Consider the following 22,586-nt stretch of genomic DNA (forward strand, 5'->3'; position numbering starts at 1 on the left):
AAGATTTTAAACGAATTTGAAGAAGTTTAAAAAAACATTTAAGATATTTTTATAAGAAAATAATAAATCGTTTTGCAGACTGCAACAAATTTATTATACGTAATAAAATTTTTCTTTTCTTTTAACTTTCTTCAGTCAGAATTCAGAAATACTTTTACTTTTTAAGATCAGACATCATCAAAATATTTTTTTCTAAATAGAATAGAGTATTATAAACGATTTCAATGATAGACAAAATCAGACAAAAGATTCCAGTGCAATGCGCAAAAATCTACCAAATCAACCATTAAAACACAGGCACCAAAAATCCTTTTTTTTTCTTCTTCAAATCATATTATAATTTATGATGAAATCAATCTTCGTAAGTTATGTAAGTTGATTTATTTTTTCGACTTTATCTGCGAAAGTTATTTTATTTTAGTAAGAACATTGTAAAATTATGAAAATTACAGGTGAATTGAAGGTTAGGAGCAATGAATAGATATTAATTCCGAATTTTCATTTTCATAAACTTGAAATATTCTTACTGAAACAATATTACTTTTATTAATATAGCCGAAAAATTGAATTTTCATTGATTTTTTATTTTAAAATGAGTTTATGGAATTTTGAAGTCAAACTTTTGACATTTTTATTTTGATATTTTTTAACAGTTTGCCTTTGTTTTTCAACTCTTGATTTTTGTGTTCAGCCAAAATCTTTTTAGAAGTCTTAAAATCTTCCTGTTGAAAAATTTCAACGTTTCACTCACTCTTATTGTTTTAATTCGTATTTATGGAATCCATTATTACTTAATGAAAAAAATCAGAATTTTCTAGCCTTTTATTTTGATAACTGGAACAGTTTGGAATTAAAAAAGAATTTGATTTCTGACTTTGATCACTGGAAAATAAAATTGAATAATCTCTCATTTAATTGATTGGTTGCTTTATTTATAGAGCCTTTAACGATAATCTTTTATTTATCAAATACTAGCTGACCTGGTTGTCTTTGCTACACCTTCCATGAAACAAAAAAGTTCGTTTAAGTTATCATAATTAAAATAAACTTAATTTAAAATGAAATTCAAACAATATTCAAACACAAACTATTTTTCATGGCACCTGAGCTTCTACATTGTCTTGAGTCTCAACGTAACTCGAAGGTCTGTAGGTTGAAGGAGCCTTTCTTTAGAAAAAAAAATAGGACTGATCTTTAATTTAGTAAATCAACCCTTCAAATTAAAAAAAAAATCACCCCTTTTGATGCGAGAGGAATTAAACAAGCAAATTTGCACATAACAAGAAGTGTGCTGAACTTTATGAAGAAACTAAAACATTGAATTTTTTTAATGGTATGTATGTTGCACTTATTGAATATGAGAGTTCATTCGTGAAAATGAAAAGCGTATGTCAATACAATATATGATTCAATTTGTCTGTGATTCAATTTTGTTAAAACTTATTTGCCAATTCAATAAATCATCTCATTATGTCAAAACGTTTACCTGTATCAATTTTTAACAAAAGTTCTTCGAGGATTGTTAAAATTTTGACAATTTTTGTTTACTTTTCATAGGAGACCCCCTCCTCCCTTCTGGATTTGCAAGGATTTGAAAGAATTTTGGAAACCATTTTCGTCCTAGAAAACGGCTACACACCAAATTTCACGTTTTTTGATTCAGCAGTTTGGTTCGAATTCTGTCAAAGTTTTGGTGGTTTAGTTTGGGAGCCCCCTTTTTTTTAAGATTCAGAGAGGGTTGAAAGTTTTATGGAAAGCATTTTCGGTATTGAAAACAGCTACAAACCAAATTTGAAGCTGATCGGTTCAGTAGTTTTCGGAAATTGTTCGAATTGTGTCATGTTTTTCTTAATTTAGTATGGGAGTTGGAGTGGTTTGAAAGTATTTAAGAAACCATCTCCGACCTCAAAAACTCGTACACACCCAATTTCAAATTAAACATATAGGGAAAAGACTAACATTCGTTTTTATAGATATAGATGAGTGCCCTCATTATTTAAATGGAAAGAGTCTTTCAATAAAACATGATATAAAATTTGATCAAAACTTGGTAGCCAATTAGAAAAAAACATCTCATCGTGTTTAAACCTTTATGTTTATCAATTTTTGATAAAATATGTTTTAAACTGTTCGAATTTAATTATTTTTTGAAAATTTTGTATAGGAGCCCCCTTTACAAACACGGTAAACGATTAGAAATCTTTAAATAATCTCATGACACCAGGAATTTTATTCTGTGTTATATCTGATCAAGATCTTTAGAAAATACAGGGTCCGGCAATTGAAGTGCTACATTGAAATAAAAATATTATGTGTATAGCACCAAACCGAATAGCGACAGTAGGACTAGCGACGCTTTTTTACTAGCGGGATTCCTGTCATTTGCAGGTTTGTTATTCTTTTTTCAGTCCAGTAGGCGATTTCAATGTAGTACTCGAACAATGTTTACGTTATTTATTTACATTTTCCCTAGGCCACCAATCGCATGCTTCAAGTCTCCTAGGAAACTCGCGATGCGACGTTATTATATTCAACGTCGCGACGTATGCGACGTGTCGCTAGTAGGCAAAGCTGCTATGATTATTAGCGCTCAAATTTTGGATTTTTCTGTATGCATAATATAAATAGATCAAAACAACAACTTTTTGTTTGAAATTCATTCAATTTCTTTTAAAACCTATTACTTTTTCAAAATTCACTGGTAAAGTTCGACTTGTTCGCCTTTGAGTTCAACCACTCGCTGCAGACGGTCGAGGAACGCATCGTATGGGGCTCGCAGGTGTTCTTGTGGTATTTTATCCCACATCTTCATGTTTCTTAGAGCAGAATTCGGCCTCCAACATAATCCAAACAGCGAAGTCCATGGGGTTTAGGTCTGGCGAACTCGCCAGCCACTCGGAGCTCGAAAAGAACCCTGGAATATTTTGCGCTATCCAAAGTTGGGTGTTCTTCGCCGAGTCCTGTTGGAAAACCCAATCCCTGGAGCCAAAACATCGACGTGCCCATGTTTCGACGACATTCTGTAGAACTGGTTTCCGATATGTATTTTGGTTGATCTTCACTCCTTCAGGGACAAAAACCAGCGGAGTCTGGCCATCACAGGTGATTCCGGCCCAAACCATCACCGATGCTGGTTTCTGTCGCCGGGTGCCCGTCAGCAAGTCGGCATGGTTTCGTGGTCTGTCTGGCAACTGTACGGTGAAGAGTTTCTCGTCGGTAAACACGATATTCTTCAACCTTTCTTCCGCGGCCCTCTTTAGCAGCTCCTTCGCTCTTTTTACCCGTTCTTGTTTCTGCTTCACCGTAAGGTCTTGAACCTTTTAGATCTTGTAGGGCTTGGTCTGAAGATTATATTTTAGGATCCGACAGAGACTTCGATCCGATATGTTGAGATCCTCTGCCAATTGAGTGGCACTACGACGAGGTTGCTCTTTAGGCGCTTCATGACGATCTTCGCCATGGCAGGTCTCCCACCATACCGTTTTTTGGCACTTCCGGTCTCTAGGTATCTTTTAACTTAAGGTTGCCAGAATTTTTTCCACTCCCATCCGGGCCTAGCAATTCCGGGCATTTTTTAAAAAAAACCTGGCAAAATCCGGGCATGGATTTCAATTTTTCAAATCCAAAAACCGGGCAAAAACCGGGCAAAAACCGGGCAAAAACCGGGCAAAAACCGGCAAAAACCGGGCAAAAACCGGGCAAAATTTAGGTGTTAATATATATAAAAGCAAAGAAAAAATGTTAAAAAAATTAAATTAATATTTAATTAATGTAATTTTGCAGACTTCCAAAAACTTTTTGAAACACTTAAATATTTAAAGGTATATAAAAGTAAATCAGCGAAATTATTTGAAACAACCGTTGAAAATTTCCATTCCCGTTAATCGATTTTGCCGAAACTTACTCAAAAACTTTGATTTTTTTTGGTTTCTTTATGAACATTGTGAAAAATCCGGGCAATATCCGGACTTTTTTCACAATATCCGGGCAACCGGGCCGGACCGGACTTTCTTGAAATTTTGCATCAAATATCCGGGCAAACCCGAATAAAACCGGGCAATCTGGCAAGCTTATTTTAACTGTACGGTATACAAAACTTCTGCACACACTTATATCGGACAGCTCACGAACTATGTCCTTCTGCCGTTTGCCAGCTAGGAACAAGGCAACCACAGCGCTACGTTTCTGTTCGAGGTCCATTTTTCCGGATAACACCTGATTACAAAAGTGACACTTACATCCAATGATAGCTAAGACTTCATGTAAACAAAGCGACGAGGGGTCGTTAAATATTGTTTCGTGTGCAAAGAAATAATAACTGTTGAAGTAATGAAGCAGTTCAACTGCCGGACCCTCTAGTTTTGGCCTTCTGGACAAAACTTCGGCTTAGGTGCAGCTTCTTAGCCACATCCCGAACGGAGGCATTCGGGTTTCGGTTGAAGGTCCCACCTACATGGTTGTGATTTTTGGTGTTGTACGGAATACTTTTATCCACTACTGGGCTTCCAATCGATGGTCAATCGTTCCTCGAACCGCTTAATCACTCGCGACACCGTGGAATTCGCTATTCCCAACGTTTAGCGATGGAACGATGCGAGAGATCCATGTTTTCGTGATGAATGCGCAAAATTTTATCACGCACGAGCTTTTCAGGATGTAAACAATGTACTGAAAACTAAATCCACCCAAATTTTCATTAATTTCTACCCAAAGATTAAAAAGTTTAAGCAGTTTCATAGTGTGGTAATTTCATCGTGGTCATTGTTTCATGTTTTTTTCAGATCCAGCTCTTACATTATGATAATTTGAAAAAAAAAACAATATTCATTTGAAGTAAAGATTGATTTGAAGTAAAGATTTAGATTCTCTGATTGAAAATGAAAATAAAAATTGGGAATAAGAAACTTCAGTCAATAAAAATAACAAAATATCTTAAGATTAATCACCAACAAATTAAAAATGGTGGAGGATCGATCTCCTGAGAGGGATTTCGTTTAATATTTGTAAATTTCTCTCTTTTATTTTTGTGATTATGTTTATCATTATCGTTTATAAAATGGTGAATCAAACCTTAATTTGGCTCTGCTTTGCTGCTCGGATAACGTATCGAGTATTGGAGTAAACGAAACAGAAAAGAATCGTTCTCGATTCTCCCGACTTGCAAAACAGAAACGTATGGAGAAATTCGCCGTTCCCCGGTACCTACTGCTTGTTTTTAGAGGCGATGTTTAAATACCGGAAACAAACGCAAATAATTGTTTCTCTGAAAATCGCCAGACCATGTTCTATGGGTCTGACGGTTGCTGCTAGCTGGTTTGAGAGAACCCGAAAAATGTCACTTCCAAGAAAGAATGTGCAAGAGAGTGGGGGACCATCTTTGTTCCGAACAATTGCCACAGAGCTTAAGCCAAGCCAAGTGCAAATGAACGGAACTGGCTGCATTACAGTCGTTGTTCCCGGAAGCCGGAAATGGGAAAGAGCTAGAGAAGCTGTTCCGCAGACCGTTGCAAAAACCAGTGCTTTTGTGTTGTTCCGGAATACATGGCGACCGTGCCACGGGTGACATGATAAATGAACCTTTGCTTGGGCCCTTAGACGAGAGCGCTGGATGATTGCAATCCGTATGTTGGTAGAATTATTTGGAATGTTTAAGGTGTCGGTAAACAAACATGAACAGAAACATACCCAATGAGGTTAAATCAATTTTGGCACCAATAATGAATTAGGATTGAAAAAACAATTTTTTCAATTTAAATAAATTTAAACCATTTTGCAAATTTTGACAAAATTGTCCATTTTGACAACTTAGGCAAATTTGAAAATTTGAACATTTTGAAAATTTTGACAGATTTAAAAATTTTGACAATTGTGACATTTTTAAAAATTTTAACAATTTTGACCATTTTGAGAGTTTTGAGAATTTTGACAATTTTAACAATTTTGACAATTTTGACAATTTTGACAATTTTGACAATTTTGACAATTTTGACAATTTTGACAATTTTGACAATTTTGACAATTTTGACAATTTTGACAATTTTGAGACAATTTTGACAATTTTGACAATTTTGACAATTTTGACAATTTTGACAATTTTGACAATTTTGACAATTTTGACAATTTTGACAATTTTGACAATTTTGACAATTTTGACAATTTTGACAATTTTGACAATTTTGACAATTTTGACGATTTTGACAATTTTGACAATTTTGACAATTTTGACAATTTTGACAATTTTGACAATTTTGACAATTTTGACAATTTTGACAATTTTGACAATTTTGACAATTTTGACAATTTTGACAATTTTGACAATTTTGACAATTTTGACAATTTTGACAATTTTGACAATTTTGACAATTTTGACAATTTTGACAATTTTGACAATTTTGACAATTTTGACAATTTTGACAATTTTGACAATTTTGACAATTTTTTTTTCTTTTTTTTTTATTAGGGACCTTTTTTATCATATAAATTTTATCCAATAACTGTTATATCTAATAATTTAAACTTATTTTTTTTCCAGCTCCCCCGGAAAAGTTGCTGATAGTGGATTCCAGTGGCCAAGGGATTCGGGATTTTGTCCTGGGCCCTTACAACGAGGGAGCATCAGTCAATTTCACCTGTGTTGCCAGTGGAGGTAAGTTTCATTAATCGTTTTCCATGCATGATCAAAAGACTGTTAAAAATTGTGTTCGCCCCAATCCCAAATCAACTCAGCTGAAGTGTCGTCGTTATGTGGTCCGGTTGAATGTTGAAATGGGAAAAAATGGCTAACCAAAATGGTCAACTGCTTTTGATTTGGTGCGTTTTTTTTTCCCCTGAATCCGTTAATCAAAATGCCACGCGGTTGCAGTGGTTGCGGATTTTTGCTTCAAATTCTCGAAACGAGAGAATCACGTAAAAACAAAAATCAATTACAAATTATTGCGATTGTTTCCAATGATGGCGAAGGCCACAACTTCAAACGCTTGAACTCATTTGAGAGCGTATGTGGTTACGGTCAGCTGTTTTTAATGTTTGTTTTTTTTTATAATAATGTTTTTGCTTTCATTTCATGAATCGATAATCTGCATAAATGTATCCAGCTGAAATGGTTTTAATTAATTGAATCTAACTCAATTAGTGCAGTGATATCCTAATTAATGTTCTCCTTTATGTGCTTTCGTTTTGTGCCAATGCAATCAGATAGGAAAATATTTTGATCGCAATTATCGTTATAGAATGAATATGAATGAAATTTGCGTTTCAAATCATTTTATTCATTTAGGAAAAAAAGGTTTTCAAGAATTTGAAAAATACAACCCTACAGATATAGTTTAAACTTTTTCCATCGTCTGGGTGGCAAAATGCGTTAAACTCACATGTCAGTCAAAAATGATTCAAATTGTGACGAGTAAGGCGAGCCATGGTAAATTTTAAAATCAATCAAGAGTTTTATAGACAATTGAAATTCAAAACGCATTCACCCATTAATTATTGATTCCGTTAACAAACATAAACAAGAACAATAAGCCTTATTTGATTATTACAAATGGTTCAAAACGGACTGCTGATGTAAAACAATTCTCAAAGCACTTTGATAATCTAATTTGATTCCTACATTTTTACGATGTAACTGGCTACATTCATCACGGATTAACAGTTGCAAGTTGATAGACCGTTGGTTCGTGATGAATGAGTACATTATGTTGTAATTCGATATATCGTATAATGTTCATTAATGATTGATTGATATCCATATTACATGTCTCGATTGGAATTATTAAATTTGAATTGAGTAGGTAGATGTTTCTAGTTTAGAAAAGGTTAAATCAATATCAATACATCAATGTCGGACTTTTGCAGTAATCTTCGAGCTTGAAATTTTCCTAATTGAATTTGTAGCTTAAAAGTTTTTTTTTCAATTTTTTTAAAACTAAAATTAATTTTTAAAGTAAGTTCCAGCATAATCAGTCAATGTTTCGTTTAATGAAGAAATATATTTTGTTCTAAGATTTTATTCGTTGTAATATTTATGATACTAATTAGAGGTGGCATGATCGAAGAATTTAAAGGTGAATTGCTTTGAATTAAGATGTGGATAGGTTAAGAGTAATCTAAGAACAAAACAAATGATAACAAATTTTTTTATATTTAATCGATTTTTGAATCACTAGAACGAACCACGCAAAGTTTTTCGACTTTTTATTTTAAGATCCATTTTAAGTTTGTATCCATAAAAACTTTGAAAAATGTTTACGATTGGGAACCATGACCTTTATTAATATTCTAGAAAATTGGCTAGGATCACCTCCACAAAAAAAGGTTGTTTCTGACAGCTTTAGCTCTCATTTGAAGGTTAAATCCTCAGAATTCCAGACATAGTGCGATTTTAGGGCCAACCTCATAGTCAGGCATAAGTGCACAGTTATAAAAAAGCTTGATAGGTGTTGAAATTTTAGACTTGAGTGCATGTTGATGAAATGCTTCGATCCCACCACAGATTTTTCTTGCTGAGCTTATTCTGCGACTCGAGTGACGTGACTCATGATATTTCACTTCTTGGTCCTGACTCCAGAAAATGCTCTAGGAAAGAAATTTGTGTATTGATGAGCTTTGAAGACCCATAAAAGCTCATCTCAACGAAAATATCGAGGCTATTGAGGCTATTCAAGCTATCAAAACGATATGAAATTTCGTGAGTCACGTCACTCGAGTCGCAGAACAAGCCCCATTGTTCAGTATCAGATCCAGTTCCAGTATTTCATTTTTTGTTTGAATCTTTAAAAAAAAATATATTATGTTTAGCTGATTTTATCACGGTATATAAATTAGGGACTGGTCTTCAGTATAATGTTGATGAAATCAAAGAGTTGCCGATTTATCCCAAACATGCTGACCCAGGGTGATTTTCTACACTTTTCAGATGTAAATGAAATTTGAGATAATTATTTAAATTTTCATGTAGTTGTGAAACATCCCAAGCAAAAAAGTCTCATTAAAAAGGTCGTACACAGCTTAATCAGCATAATCAATGAGCTGAAGTTCGTTTTATTCAGCCCAAAATTTAAGTTCTTATTGAAACTTTGAAGTTCCATTACAGATTTGAACGGCCTTCTATTCAGCCCACAAGTAAACGTTTAATCAGCAAAAACAAAAAATAATTCTCCTCTCCTCTCTTATTTTTGGTCATCACCAGCCCATGTGGTGCTGCCGGTTTCTCGGGGTCCATCTTTATTCCTCCCATCACCTCCCCCAATTGATCTTATTTAATTGCTTTGTTTTTAACTTTGAGCGATACATGCCAGCACGCACGCCAGTTCTGCTACACAATTATTTGATTCGCTTACTCAAGCAATCAAACAACCTAATGGGAAAAATTTGTCCTGGTACCAGATTTGAACCCGATCCTCCGAGATGATAGCCAAACACGCTGCCACGACGCCACGCCTAGATGTTGCCTTGCCGGCAGCTAAAATTCGAAGTGGTTATAAGCTTCCTAGAATACCCGCAAGAGCAGCCAGCGGCCAGCAGCAAAGACTCATGTTGATTATTACTAAGAAACATTACGAAACGGCATATAAATCAATCATCGGTTATAATAATATCGGTTAAAAAAAATGGAATTCCATGTTTATAACTGTTAAGCACAAAATTATACAAATTCTTGAGTTTAACTTGATATTTAATTAATGAACTGCTTCAACTGACTTTCTATGTGTGACAAATTCGTGGTAACTACAGTACCGTTAATAATTGTATAGACAATGAAAGCACACGCACCGTCACTTCGACTTTGAACTTCTATAACTTTTTACTGTAATGCTATCAATTATCACACTATTAAACCCCAAAAATTGAGCTTTCTGGAATTTGTGTGGCCTGAAAGACAGGAATTCTACGAAAATCGGACTTTTTGGACTATCACTATTCAAACTGCAATATCTCAGAAACTACGCTACATTTTTCATTGAAATTTGGCAGAGTGATTGTTGAAATATAAAGCTAGCAAGTCTGAAGTTTTTAGAAAGTTCTATCGATGGGATCAATAGTTACGCGAGGTACAATATTTCAGGCATAAACCTAGAAATGCGATTTCTATAGACAAGGCTGTTCGAGGAACTTTATGGAACTTGAAGATCATAGAAGGCTATTTGAGGAACTTCTTGGAACTTGAAGTTCACAGAAGGCTATTTGAGACCAAATTTGTAACTTTTATACTGTGTGGATGCGATTCACATGTCACAAAAAAGGCTATTTGAGAAACTTCTTGGAACTTGAAGTTCACAGCAGGTTATTTGAGGAGCTTCTTGGATCTTGAAGTTCACAGAAGGCTATTTGAAACCTAATTTGTTACTTTTATACTGTGTGGATGCGATTGACATGTCACAAAAATAGCTATTTGAGGAACTTTTTGGAACTTCATATCCATAGAAGGCTATTTGAGGAACCTTTTGTAACTTTCATGTTCACATTCGAGAAAATTCGGTACCAATTCCCTTTGGAACCTTTGTTCAGCGAAATTCAAACTATGAGATATGAGACTTTTGGTTGCTTGGGATATTCCATTCAATTTAAAAATACCTCGCATGCAACTTTTTCCGAAAGGAAGCTACATCATAAGATTCGAAATGCAATACAAAGATGGTTATTATCAATGCTTTTAATTGATTTTTTAAATTTTCATTTAAAATTTCCATAAAATTATTGTTTTAATCCTCATCCGTTCCTGAAATTTGTACCCGTTTCCTGGAGTAATAATTTGACAACTGACTTAAAACAATATAAATTTTTCGTTTTTCAACCGATTTTTGCAAAGTTTATAGTTTTGGAAACCCTATACGTTGCACATAAGAATGTATTTTTGATTTTTTTTAAGATGATGACCACATAAAATGTAAAAAAGGTGTGTAAACCCGTATTTTTGAATCAATGAACCGTCAAAATTGTTTGAGTAATACAAGATTAATTTTGAAAAAAAACGGATTGAAAAGTGGATGTTATTTAGAGCATTTATGCATCGTTAAATTTTCAAAATACGAAACACAGAATTTTCTTAAGAATTTTCAAAGGTAGGTTTGAACTTTTTGTCAATTTGCAATTTTTCAGATTTTATAACACTTTTAACTGGATTTCAATTTAATTATTGTGAAATTTTTGCGATAAATCATATTTGCGATTATTTATGTTCACCAGAAAGGAGTTATACGACGAAGTTTCCAAAACTATATTATAAATATTGGTTTGGAAACAAGGGGGATATACATATGTAAGTATTTTAACCGAGAAGTGTCAAATTGATATTCAGATTTGATAAGGGAGTTTTTTCCTGTGCTCTAAGGGCGATCCACAAAAAAAATCATAATTAAAGATTTCAAGAATTTTCTAAAGGCCCCCGAAAAAATTGTTTTATTTAGATGCAAGCGAATAAAGTTACAAGCCGCCAACATTCCAATAATGTCATAAGTATCGACACTCAAGAGCGGATTAGGGTTAAATCTAAAATAAGGACTTATTTGATTTGCTTCATAAAGTCATTAGTTGAACTAAAATGTACATTTTAATAACATGGATTTTTTTTCCCTTTCCAATGAAGGGAGGTGTTCGACCTGTCATAGAAACGTTTTTCGTATCAAAATAACCTAACTTGTCAAATTATCTATATTTACCTTTCAATCCATTTCGTCGATAAACTTTAAAGTAAACAAAAACTTGAATGGGTGATCTTCTTTGCTCTACTGGTCTCCCTACTCAAGGATAAAGTCAGGAGGGAGGGGCAGTGATGCCCGGTTAAGGGAGCTCCCAAGAGTGAATTATTAACATTGTTAATACCACATTACAGTTATAGAAACCAGAAAATGAAATCTTAAGAAATCTGTGTTATAAAGTAAAAAACAAAAGTTAAGGGAGGCATGAACGAATCACTCAGAAATTAAACTTGAATATACTACCAACTGTAAGCCAGATTCGTTCAGTACGTATCAAACCAGGCAATTCCTAACGCCTTTTTTTAATTTTTCGGATAAAAATTGAACAATTCCGTGCAAAATCCAGGTTTTATGAGTTTTCCATGGAAGAATACCAGTAGCATTTCAACCGCATTTTTTAAACTTAAACTTTAAACAAAAAAAAAAGAATTGAATAAAACTAAAATTAAAAGTGAAGTGTTAAAATTTGAGTTTGTTTTTTAGTTTCGGTATTTCATAAATTAAAAAGTTCGGACAAAAGTCAAACCAATTTTTCCAAAACTCTTGCCAACTGAATTTACGGGCACCTATATGGCACCTGGGATGCATACTTGAGAATAAGTTTCACATCATTTTATTACCATTACGTTCTTAAAAAACCATTTTGTACTTCTGCTTATAAACTTGTCAACATTAGAATAAGTTTCTTTAATTTTATTCCATTTACTTACATACAGTCCGAGATGTGAAATTCGAATGGAAAAAATCCAATTGCTTTAAACCACTCTAATTGCGAGCAAAAATGCCAACTATTTTTCAGAAAAATTTTGAATTTTAGAAAAAAAAAAAAAATGTCATGAAAATTCTAGGTGCCGAACTTTATAGGTGTTAACCTTATTTTTTTGATCATTACTTGAGAGTATGATCGAATATTCTATACATTATCAATGCCATTGTTGTAGTATCGGTAGTATTACGTGCTATGCTTAATTCCTTGTTTTAAATCCATCTCATCCGTTACATTTAATAACTTATTTAAAGCGTTTCCTAGCATTTTAGAATAAAAAAATTGAATGTTTAATGTTAGGTACAAAATTTGATGTCTAAACACAAAAGTCTGGAAACGTCTGGCAGAAAAGTCAAAAGTCTGGAGATCTGGACATCCAAAAAAATGTCTAAGGAAAGTTCAAAATTCTGGAAAAACCAATCAAAATCTGGAAGATTGAATTGGTTGGATAATTCTACTGAATCAAAGCCATCAGATTGAAAGGGAATCTTTCGATCAAGGTGGCCGAAAAAACTTCTGTATTTTGGAGAAAAATTTACCCAAAAATCAGTGGTGGTTTTTGTGACGCTATTTTTTCAATAGCGATTGAAAATTTACACAAAAAATTGGATCTATTTTACACTAACCTAAGCTAAGTCATGAAAAATTACTAATCTTATCAAATTGTATCAATCTGAATTTAGAAATCTAAAACTAACTTTAACTTAATTTTACTGCCTTACACTGGAAAAAATTAAACTTAAGTCTCAATTTGAATTCATTGGTTCAGAACAGAAAATCTTCCAAATACGGGGTTTTCTCAAATGAAGCAAAATTTTTAATCTATATATATAAAAATGAATGTTTGTCTGTCTGTCTGTTCCCTATAGACTCGGAAACTACTGAACGGATCATCGTCAAAATTGGCATCTGAGGGTTTTTGAGGCCTGGGATGGTTTCTGTAATAGTCAAAATTCCATCCGACTTAAGGGAGGGGGGCCTTCCATACAAAATTTGTAGTTTTTAGAAACAAATTAAAGTCATGACATCCATTTTCTCAAAACTTTTTCTTCCTTTGGGCGGTTTGTTTTTCGTCTCTATGGACGAGGCGTCACGAGCCGACGTCGCAAAAGGATAGTAACCATGGCATAGCATACTGATCAGTGGGAATATTTTGGCGCGTTTTTCTCAACCAAGAATATTTTCAATGCAAAGGGTGGCGATATGAAGCCTTGATGTGATTTTTTTCTACTTGATTCCTAGCTCATTTGTACAGCACATGGTTATGAATGACGCCTAGATGAGACCCAGATTGACATTTTGCCGATTGAAAAAAACATATACATTTTTTTTCCAAAATCTGAAATTGAAAAGTCATGGCATCCATTTTTAGAGATTTTCTTTTATTTAAGGGGTTTGTTTTTCGTCTCTATGGTCAAGCAAACGTCGTCGCAAGTGGATAGTAACTAAAGCATACTGTTCATTTCTCGCTGGAAAAATTTAACAATCAGGCGCCTGTTTTCAACCAAGTACCTATGTTTCTTATGCACGTGGGGGCGATATGCAACCTAGATGTGTTTTATTCTCGCTAAATTGCACGTGGTAATAAATGACGCCTAGATGTGACACGGATTGGTATTTTATCAATCGAATCAAAACTTAAACCAATTGAAAGATTTGCAAAAATACTTCCATATTTAGTTCGTGTTAATGTAGGTAGCATTCGACTTTTCATTCAAGGAACATTAGATTCAATATGTTGGAAATACCAGAAGGGGTATTCCGAATGTTGAAACTGAAGCGGATATTGAAAGTTCCTAAATGTCTTTGTAAATGAAGGTCATTCCCTTTAAAAAGCATTCGTTAGAAGTGGAGTTACAAATATACATTTATACTGCAGGAATACTGCAGATATATCAGTGATACTTGATAGAACAAAAAAAAACAGGAATACGTATTAAATCTATTTTAAAACCATTACTCTGACGCATCTGTAAATAAGCTTTGCATTGACACTTGCTCCAATATACGGAAAAAATTTAAACTTAGAAAATGGTTTTTGCCAACATTTTTGAATATTTGACTTTCAAAGAGAAAATAAAAAAAGCTGAGAACTTATTTAGTGATGCAACTGATTTTTTTTAAAATATTTATATTTTTTTCCGTAGTAAATTTATTTAAAAAAAAGAAATTTCCACTGTATTTGATACATAACTTATTTAATATATTTTTTATTACCATGATAAGTGCTGTTTGGGAAAATTTCAAGCTATAATGTCTCATGTCCACGAGTTTTGCATATGGCGAAACATTTTTTTAACATAATTTTGGTGCAAAAAGGATAGATATTCAAACTGCTGCGTAGGCGAGGATGGTGAAAAAAGCTGTTTGAAAATGGTTATCAAAATTCATTTACATCGTTTTTTTTTTTCAAATTTCTAAAGCTTAATTTTTCAATTCCAAAAAATACCCCATATCAGGAGCTGGAAGTGCTCATAATACAGAATATTAGGAATATACTCAAAAAACTGTCTCAATTCACGCTATTCATCGGTTTTCAAAATTTTATCTCCATAAAGTACAATTTGCAATAAATTCCAACATGCGAATCTTTTTCTTTCCATTAGTAATTTATGTAAACTCAAGCCGGTTAAATTTGCCTACCTTCTTCAAGCAGTGGGGGACAAAATTGGAAAAGATGGGGGAGCTCCCATGAAAATTTAAGATAAAGGCTTTTCAAAGAAGGGACCATATTTTAAAAGGTTTTTTTTGGGTACAGAGTACACATTTCAGATCTTGAAAAACGAGTTTAGAGATCAAGTTTCAGTAAATAATATATACCATCTTTGAATTGCAATTCAGAACTGCAGCTGCAGCTCTCATTTCAAAGTTGTTGGTTCTGAAGTATGATGAGGTTTGATTTAAAAAAATGCTCTCTAAAATCAAAATTTGAATAAATTTTTACAAATTACATTTATTTTCGGAAGGTGTAGCAAAGCACAACGGGTCAGCTAGTAGCCAATATAAGACAATACTGAATAACTCTGAAGTTCTAAGCATTACAGTAAGATTCTAGTTCTGTTTTAGCGTTCTTGGAGCACGTTCAGCTTATGTATGAAGGAAATATTTTTAATGTTGCTTTCAAATAAGGCCGGAACAAATTTCAAATCTTTCTTTTGTCACGAGGGGGGGGGGGGGGTCAATAAAAATAATTCGAAAAACAAATAAATTTTAATAAATTGCACGAAAGCTTGTTTACAACCAAATTGCATACTATAGTATTGCATAAAACCTATAAATGGAAGATTTTATAATTTTATAATTTTATAATTATTTATAATAAAATCAAGAATACAAAATGTGAATTTACTTCCATCTTCCAAAATTTTGTTTCTGGGTCTTGTAATCTTTCTGGTATTTCAATTTTTATTGGAAATTTACTTAAAATACTGCAAACTATATTTATTTCCCCCCTTCGAGATTTGGAAAATTTCGAAGGGGGGGGGGGTGTGACAAAAGAAGAAATTGATATTTGTTCTACCCTTATTAAAGATTAATAAATTATAAATATTTATTTTTTAAGACTTTCTTAAATGTCCCGCTTTTTTCGTGAAATGTCTCGCTTTTTTGGCAAGCCTAGAATAAAACCAAAGTTCTTTGCTCTATGCCACAGGTTCTCTGATGAACATTCTGTGAAATTACGAATTTTTCTCTGATTTCGGCAACTTTCTTTTCTATTGCTTGGATTCAGTAAATTTAAACGAAGTTTTGAACAAAGGTTTCCAGAATTTTTCAGTACTTCTCCAAGGCGTACAAATCCTGGCTATTTAATCAAAGCACCTGGCAAAATCCAGACATTTGATTTCAAGTTTGTCGACCAAAACTTCGAGCAATATCCGGGAAAATTTTATTTTGTCAGTCTGATTATTTTTATGACCAATCTTCTTGTTTTCCTTTTATCTTTTTAAAATTGAAACATTTAATTTTAGTTTACCAAATCATCTGGTTTTGAGTTATTGATTTTGACTCTAATTTTTTTTTCTAAATTTGAACCATTTGACAATTTCGACAAACTTGATTTCAAATTATGATTTTAGTAAAATTAAAGACAGTTAATTGTGTATATGAGAATATGAAAACTGATTTTAGATTTCGAATGTTTGTTGATTTTTTTTTTTCCATTAAAATCTTTATTAACTCAATTAAAAATAAAATTAATCACAATAAAACTTAGTATCTAAAACTGATATTTCACTTTCAATCTTCAAGTTTCTTTATTTGCTAAGTGAACGAGAAGCATCAGCTGCTTTCGATTTCGGTTTTGAAAATACAATTTCCAATGCTCCCTTTTTTTGCTTTTCTGGTTCGCCTTGTACTTTTCTGAATGAAACCATCCTCGTCAGTAGCGTCAGTCGCAGATTCCAGGGCCGGAGATCGATGCCGCTTACTTGCACTCTGCGTTTTGGCTTCTTCGATGTCCATTTGTTCTCGTTCAGCGAATCCTTTAAGAACTTCGGCGAATTAGCTTTCCTTTTTCCCTATATAAGTTTGAGAGTTGAACGTTTGTCCTTGAACTACTGCTGAGTAACTCATATCTCCATGCTGCTCAACACTGCTAGCAGTTCTAGCTGAGGGAGCAGGGTGTAGGTTAAGTGTTCTTCCGTCTTGTTTAAGTTCTTTTCTTCGAGGGCAATTGGCCTTGAGATGACCTTCTTGTTTGCAGTGGAAGCATTTTTGCTGGAGGCCGTCATAATATATTCTGCCTTTTCTGTTCAAAAAGAATAGAAAATCTGGAATATCTTTTTTTACCTCAATATACACCCCTCTCACTCCGGTATATAGATCTAATTCTAGTTGAATAGGAAATTTTTCCCTGATCGTTCTTTTGACAGTTCCATACTTGCTTAAAACAGCTGTGATATTTTAATCCGTGATTTCCGGAGGTAAATCATAAATTCTTACATATTTTGTAACACACCCGGCCACTGCAACCGTTACACTTACTGATTTTCCGTTCGAGTAAAAAAATTCAAGCTGCTCTGCATTTTGGGCTAGTGCGTTCTTCAAGGCATCATTCGTCTTGAATTTGATGAGTAACGATTTCTCTTCCGCTATTTTATAGAATGATTCCATGGTTGAAATATCTGCATCCAAATTCTTCAAAAACGTTACCATTTCGACCAACGATGGGCTGGGAGCACCATCCGGAAACTGGATAGCTATGGTATTTTTCACTAGTTGGTCGGCCATTGCTAACATGTGGTTTGAAAACAATACACTGTGTTCAAGGTTATCTGATCTTAGCACTGTATCGTAAACAGGTCTTACTTCAACGAGATCTGATCGTCAACTGATTCAGAATCGTCATCTAGAAAGTAATTATTCTAATTTTGTAAAGCACATTTCAAGCGTCTAATGAAATGAATTTAAACCATTCTTCTATTTATCTTTGATTTTTTTCATTAACAGTGATTTTAGAAATTATGATAAGGTTTTTATGAAGATTTCAAATTTAATAAAAGCTATTCGCGTTTTCTTTTTCACAATGTTTGCACTTAATGTATCTACAAATATTTACGCCCAGGATTTTGCCCAGATTTATTCACTTTATTTGCCAAATTAAACAAAAAAAAACACAACAAACACCTCCAGAGTGAAATATTTCGAGCAAGTCTTATAAAAATAATCATGAAAGGTGTTTTGGAAGCCTAAAATACGGTCCAAAATCTATCGATAAGTTTTGATGCAAAAAATATTTTTTTAATTTTTTTTCTTGATTTTTGTTGAGGAATTTTTTTAGTTTTGACAAAATTTGCCCAGTATTGCCCGGATTTATGGTTGTCAATTTGAAATCGAACCTTAGTATAAACAGTAACACGCTCTCATGCCGAATTTGGTGTCCTTTTCCCAATAAATTCTCGAATCTTTGAAATAAATTCTATAAGGTTCCAATCCCTTTCCCAATTTCTCTTACGGAAAAAGACAAGGTCACAAAACTTCAAAAAATCATTTGTTGTTAACAAATTCGACTGCATCTGGTTAAATTTCTTCAATAAATTCTGGAGTTATAAAAAAATAACAATAATGGGTGACTTCCTTCTCTTTTCGCCAACTGGAAGGGATATAGGTGACCTCCTTTCTTCTTCCTATCCCACCAATGGAAGAGGTCTCAAATCATCAGAAATATTTACTTGTTTAAAACACTATCCCGTGCCAATGTTGGTGTCATTTGCTTTATCAGTTCTTGCGTACTACGAAAAATATTGTATGGTAGACCCCCCTTTTTTTCCTTTAGTGGCAGAAAAAGAATCTCAAATATTCATTAAATCATGTTTCATTACAAACTATTTTCCCATACCTAATGTGGTTTCGCTTTCTTGATGTTTTTTTTTAAACTGTGTTCAAAATACTCGATTATTTGTGTGATTCATTTATTTATTTTGCATTTGAGCGAGATACAGAACATTTTAATTATCATTTTAAATTTTATCGCTGGTTTTTAAAGTCCAATCACGTTAGAAACAACAATTACATATATGTATGTAGTGCCAAAAGAAGTTTATTTACCAATCGTTGCGTCATTGTCGATTTATGAACTCTGCATTTAATTTCCATTTTACCGCTGATCGAGGTTAAATCCTTCTCTAAATCGGTAAACAATCGCATGTAAACAAGACCCGAAAAATTTTCGAATGGCATTAGCCGCTTAATTTATTGGTGCATTTTAAACCATTCCGAACTGCATTTTAATCATAATTGCCCGTTTGCCAACTGCAGATAGTGCAACAGGGGGATTTATCTGTTTGTGATGAAATAATTCAATCAATCAATCCCCCCTTTATCACATTAAGCGATGCTGATTGGAATCATCATCGACGCCCCCGACGACGGCCTCAGACTCAGACAGGTGCCATGCCGCAATCGTTCCGCAGCATTGGGAATGCAAAACGACAACAACGACGATGATGATGGGGTAATCAAATCATCGATTGTTTTCAATTTCAATAAACCACCGACTACGACACAGCATCATCGACCAGGGCCAAGTCGAGCCGAGCAAATTCAATGTTGTTATGTTTATTTATTTACATTTTTCAACTCGTTCCCCAATTCATTCACCTCACCGGCAGCGGCCCACTCATTCATTCATTCGTTTGTATCCTTGCAGGACGCCCAACGCCGACAGTCAACTGGTGGTACGACAACGAAATCGTGAACCATTCGGCCACGGTCCTGTCGGATCGGCGGGTTAAAAACACTCTGATCCTGAGCCGGCTGGAGCGGAAACACCTGAAGGCAGTGTTCACGTGCACCGCCAGCAACAACAACGTGACCGTGCCGATTTCGGCCGCGGTCACGCTCGACATGAACCGTGAGTAGCTTTTTTACCTTCATCCCAACTTTTACCTACTATTTTTTATTTTACCTTATTTGTTTGTCTGGGTACTTGACTTTACCAGTCAGTTTCGGAAAGGATAACCGATTTCATTGAACCCGGGGATTCGCAGACAGAATAGAGTAGTATGTAGAATGTAGAATGACTTTAATGAACAAAATAAGACATTTTTCGGAGGAAACAGAGGCATTCTGGGCGCCTTACACAGTACGCTTATCAGGCAGGATTCTAGAGTTGGATCTAGGATCTATTTCTGGCATCATAAAAATGAGATTTTTTAAGTTTATTATTTGATACATTGAATTTGTATCTATCTACTATAACTGCAAGGCGCTTCGACTTAAGTTTTGGAAAAATCCATTTTCATTTTGGGCTACAACGGTTTCAAAATTCCCGTAAAGGGGAAAAAATAACAAAATGAATAATTTTATTTCTTTCACCCAGAAGTTAAATTTACTCAAGGTCTTCGGGAAAGTGATAAATAAAATTTAATACTTATTTCCTACACTTTTGTAATATTTTACAATCTGGATAAAAAAGTGTAAAATTTTTTGTTGTTGAATTTTTACCTTTTTTCGGAGGGTATACCGAAAACAAGAGTTGATAGAAAAAATACATATTTGGAATCAGCACTCCGAAATAATTCAATATCAGTTTTTTTTTTAAACTTGTGCACATAGGAAAAAGTTAATTAAGTTTTTTGTGTTCTATTAGGTAATGTGTATTTTGAGTTCTGGATACGAATTTAAATATACATAAAGTGATATGCGAAAGATCACTAGCGCCACTTATTTCTACATAAGATGCTTTTTGCCCATGTTGATTTGATGCTACCCAAATAACACACAAAGTATTACAGGACACGACACTTTACGTTCTCACTCACGGAAAAAAGGAACTGAAATTACCATTTTGTCGACCGCTTTCGGGCTCGATGTTGCCCATCTAGAGGACGATGTCCGACTGATTACGAAGAAGAAAAACACTAAGACAGATTCATACTTGCAATATTTGTCGAAGAGTGGTTGGTTTTATATATATTTTTGGTTGCCAAGTTAGCAGCGAAATGATTGGCGCGTCATCCGCGTTTATTGAAGGCCTCTCTGAAGTCGTGATGTTGGGGAAAACTGTACAAGACGCACCAGTAAAGCATAATCGCTATTTACAGCAATACCAATCATCTAAGAACCAAATTGAAAGTTTACGACGATTTAAGGATCAGATTTACGTATTTTCAGAAAGAAAATTATGATAAAAACACGATTTTGATAATATTTTCATAAAAAAACTGAAACAGCCAGAAAACAAACCAAGGTAGAACGCCAAAACTAGTGGACAGAACGCACCATACCGAAAGAATGGTAAAAAATGAAAGAATGATTATAAGGAATGTAATGATTGAAAAATAAAATGTTTAGTTACATGTTCATCGTGTTGATGAAAATTAACCATACTTTGACAAAAAGTCATTCATAATGCTAAACTTATCGAAAATTTTGCTTTTCAAAATACACTTTTAGATTGCCTTTTATGTAAGACCCCTTCAGGTAGGCAACGAATTTCAATTTTTTTTACTGATATCGCGGCAAACATGGCGGCAGATTATTTTTTTCGAGTCGAATTTGGGTGCACCTTATAAACTCGAAAAAGGACAAAATTTGTTATAATTACACAATATCGTAATTTGGAAGTCAGCAAATAAAAAGAATGGCATTTTGTTTTGATATTTTCGTTTTCTCAAAAGTTAAGAGTATTCAAAATTTGAGCCTCAAACACGTGGTCTTGTGGGAACTCTGCCCTGATTTTGATATGATAGATTTAAGTCAAAATTTGTGAGAAGTTAGTTAAAGTTTTCCAAAAGCGCATGCCAGTGGAAAAACGATAAGCTGTAGTTTCATCAGATTGCCCAGGCCAGTTTACCATAAAGCCTTAAATGTTAATTATTAAAAATAACAATTTTCACGCTGATTCCATTAATCCTTCTGTTTTTAAAAACTAAAGTCGTTTTTGTAAATTTTTCATCTAAAAAATGATGAAAAAGCTTATATGCTACTGTATAAATGAAGAAAAACATCATTCGAAGCCATTGTCCTGCCTGCGTCAACAGTCGTCCCGGCCCTGAGTTCATCTGTGGCGAAGGAGTTCCCCAGCTTGCACTTTCAGGCAAGTATGCTGTTATTGACTGTTTTTCTCCGCGTGATGGATTCAGTTTTTCCAGTGATCGTCGTTCTCGTCTTGCACCCGAATCGTCTAATTCCATCAGTTTCTTCTATCAGAATGTCGGCTACTTGCTACATCGTGCTCCAGCTATCACATCATCGCCTTCACTGAAACATGACTGAACGACCGCATACTTTCCAGTCAGATTAACAGTCCGGACTATGCAGTCTTCCGATGCGATCGTAGTCCATTGAACAGCAGAAAGTCAACCGGAGGTGTAGTGTTTCTTGCCGTGAAATCTGAACTCCCATCTATACTAATTGAAGACAACTCCTAGGAAGATTTTGAACTTTTCTGGGCCCGCATCGATCTCGGTGACCGGGAACTTTACTTTTGCGTAGTGTACGTGCCTCCCAATCGTTCCGGAGACCTGGTGTTAGCTGAATCTTTCTCACGCTGCCTCACCAAAGTTAGCTCTATGTGCTCTCTCGAATATGGCATACTCATTATTGGTGATTTCAACTTGCCCGGTTTGAAATGGTGTTCTTCGCGAAGTGGCTTTCTGTTTCCGGATCCCATAAGTTCTTCG

The 22,586-nt window shown here is 34.2% G+C and overlaps 1 protein-coding gene across 1 annotated transcript in view; it reads left to right on the plus strand.

Moving 5' to 3' along the window:
* The window catches only part of LOC129753846 (uncharacterized), a 234,011-nt gene that overhangs the window by 34,847 nt on the left and 176,578 nt on the right, over positions 1-22,586 (plus strand). Inside the window, exons 4-5 of the mRNA XM_055749694.1 lie at positions 6,533-6,646; positions 19,610-19,813. Of these exons, the coding sequence (XP_055605669.1) occupies positions 6,533-6,646; positions 19,610-19,813 (318 nt within the window). The remainder of the gene's footprint in view (positions 1-6,532; positions 6,647-19,609; positions 19,814-22,586) is intronic.

Source organism: Uranotaenia lowii, chromosome 3, assembly GCF_029784155.1.
Source record: "Uranotaenia lowii strain MFRU-FL chromosome 3, ASM2978415v1, whole genome shotgun sequence".
Lineage (NCBI taxonomy): Eukaryota > Metazoa > Arthropoda > Insecta > Diptera > Culicidae > Uranotaenia > Uranotaenia lowii.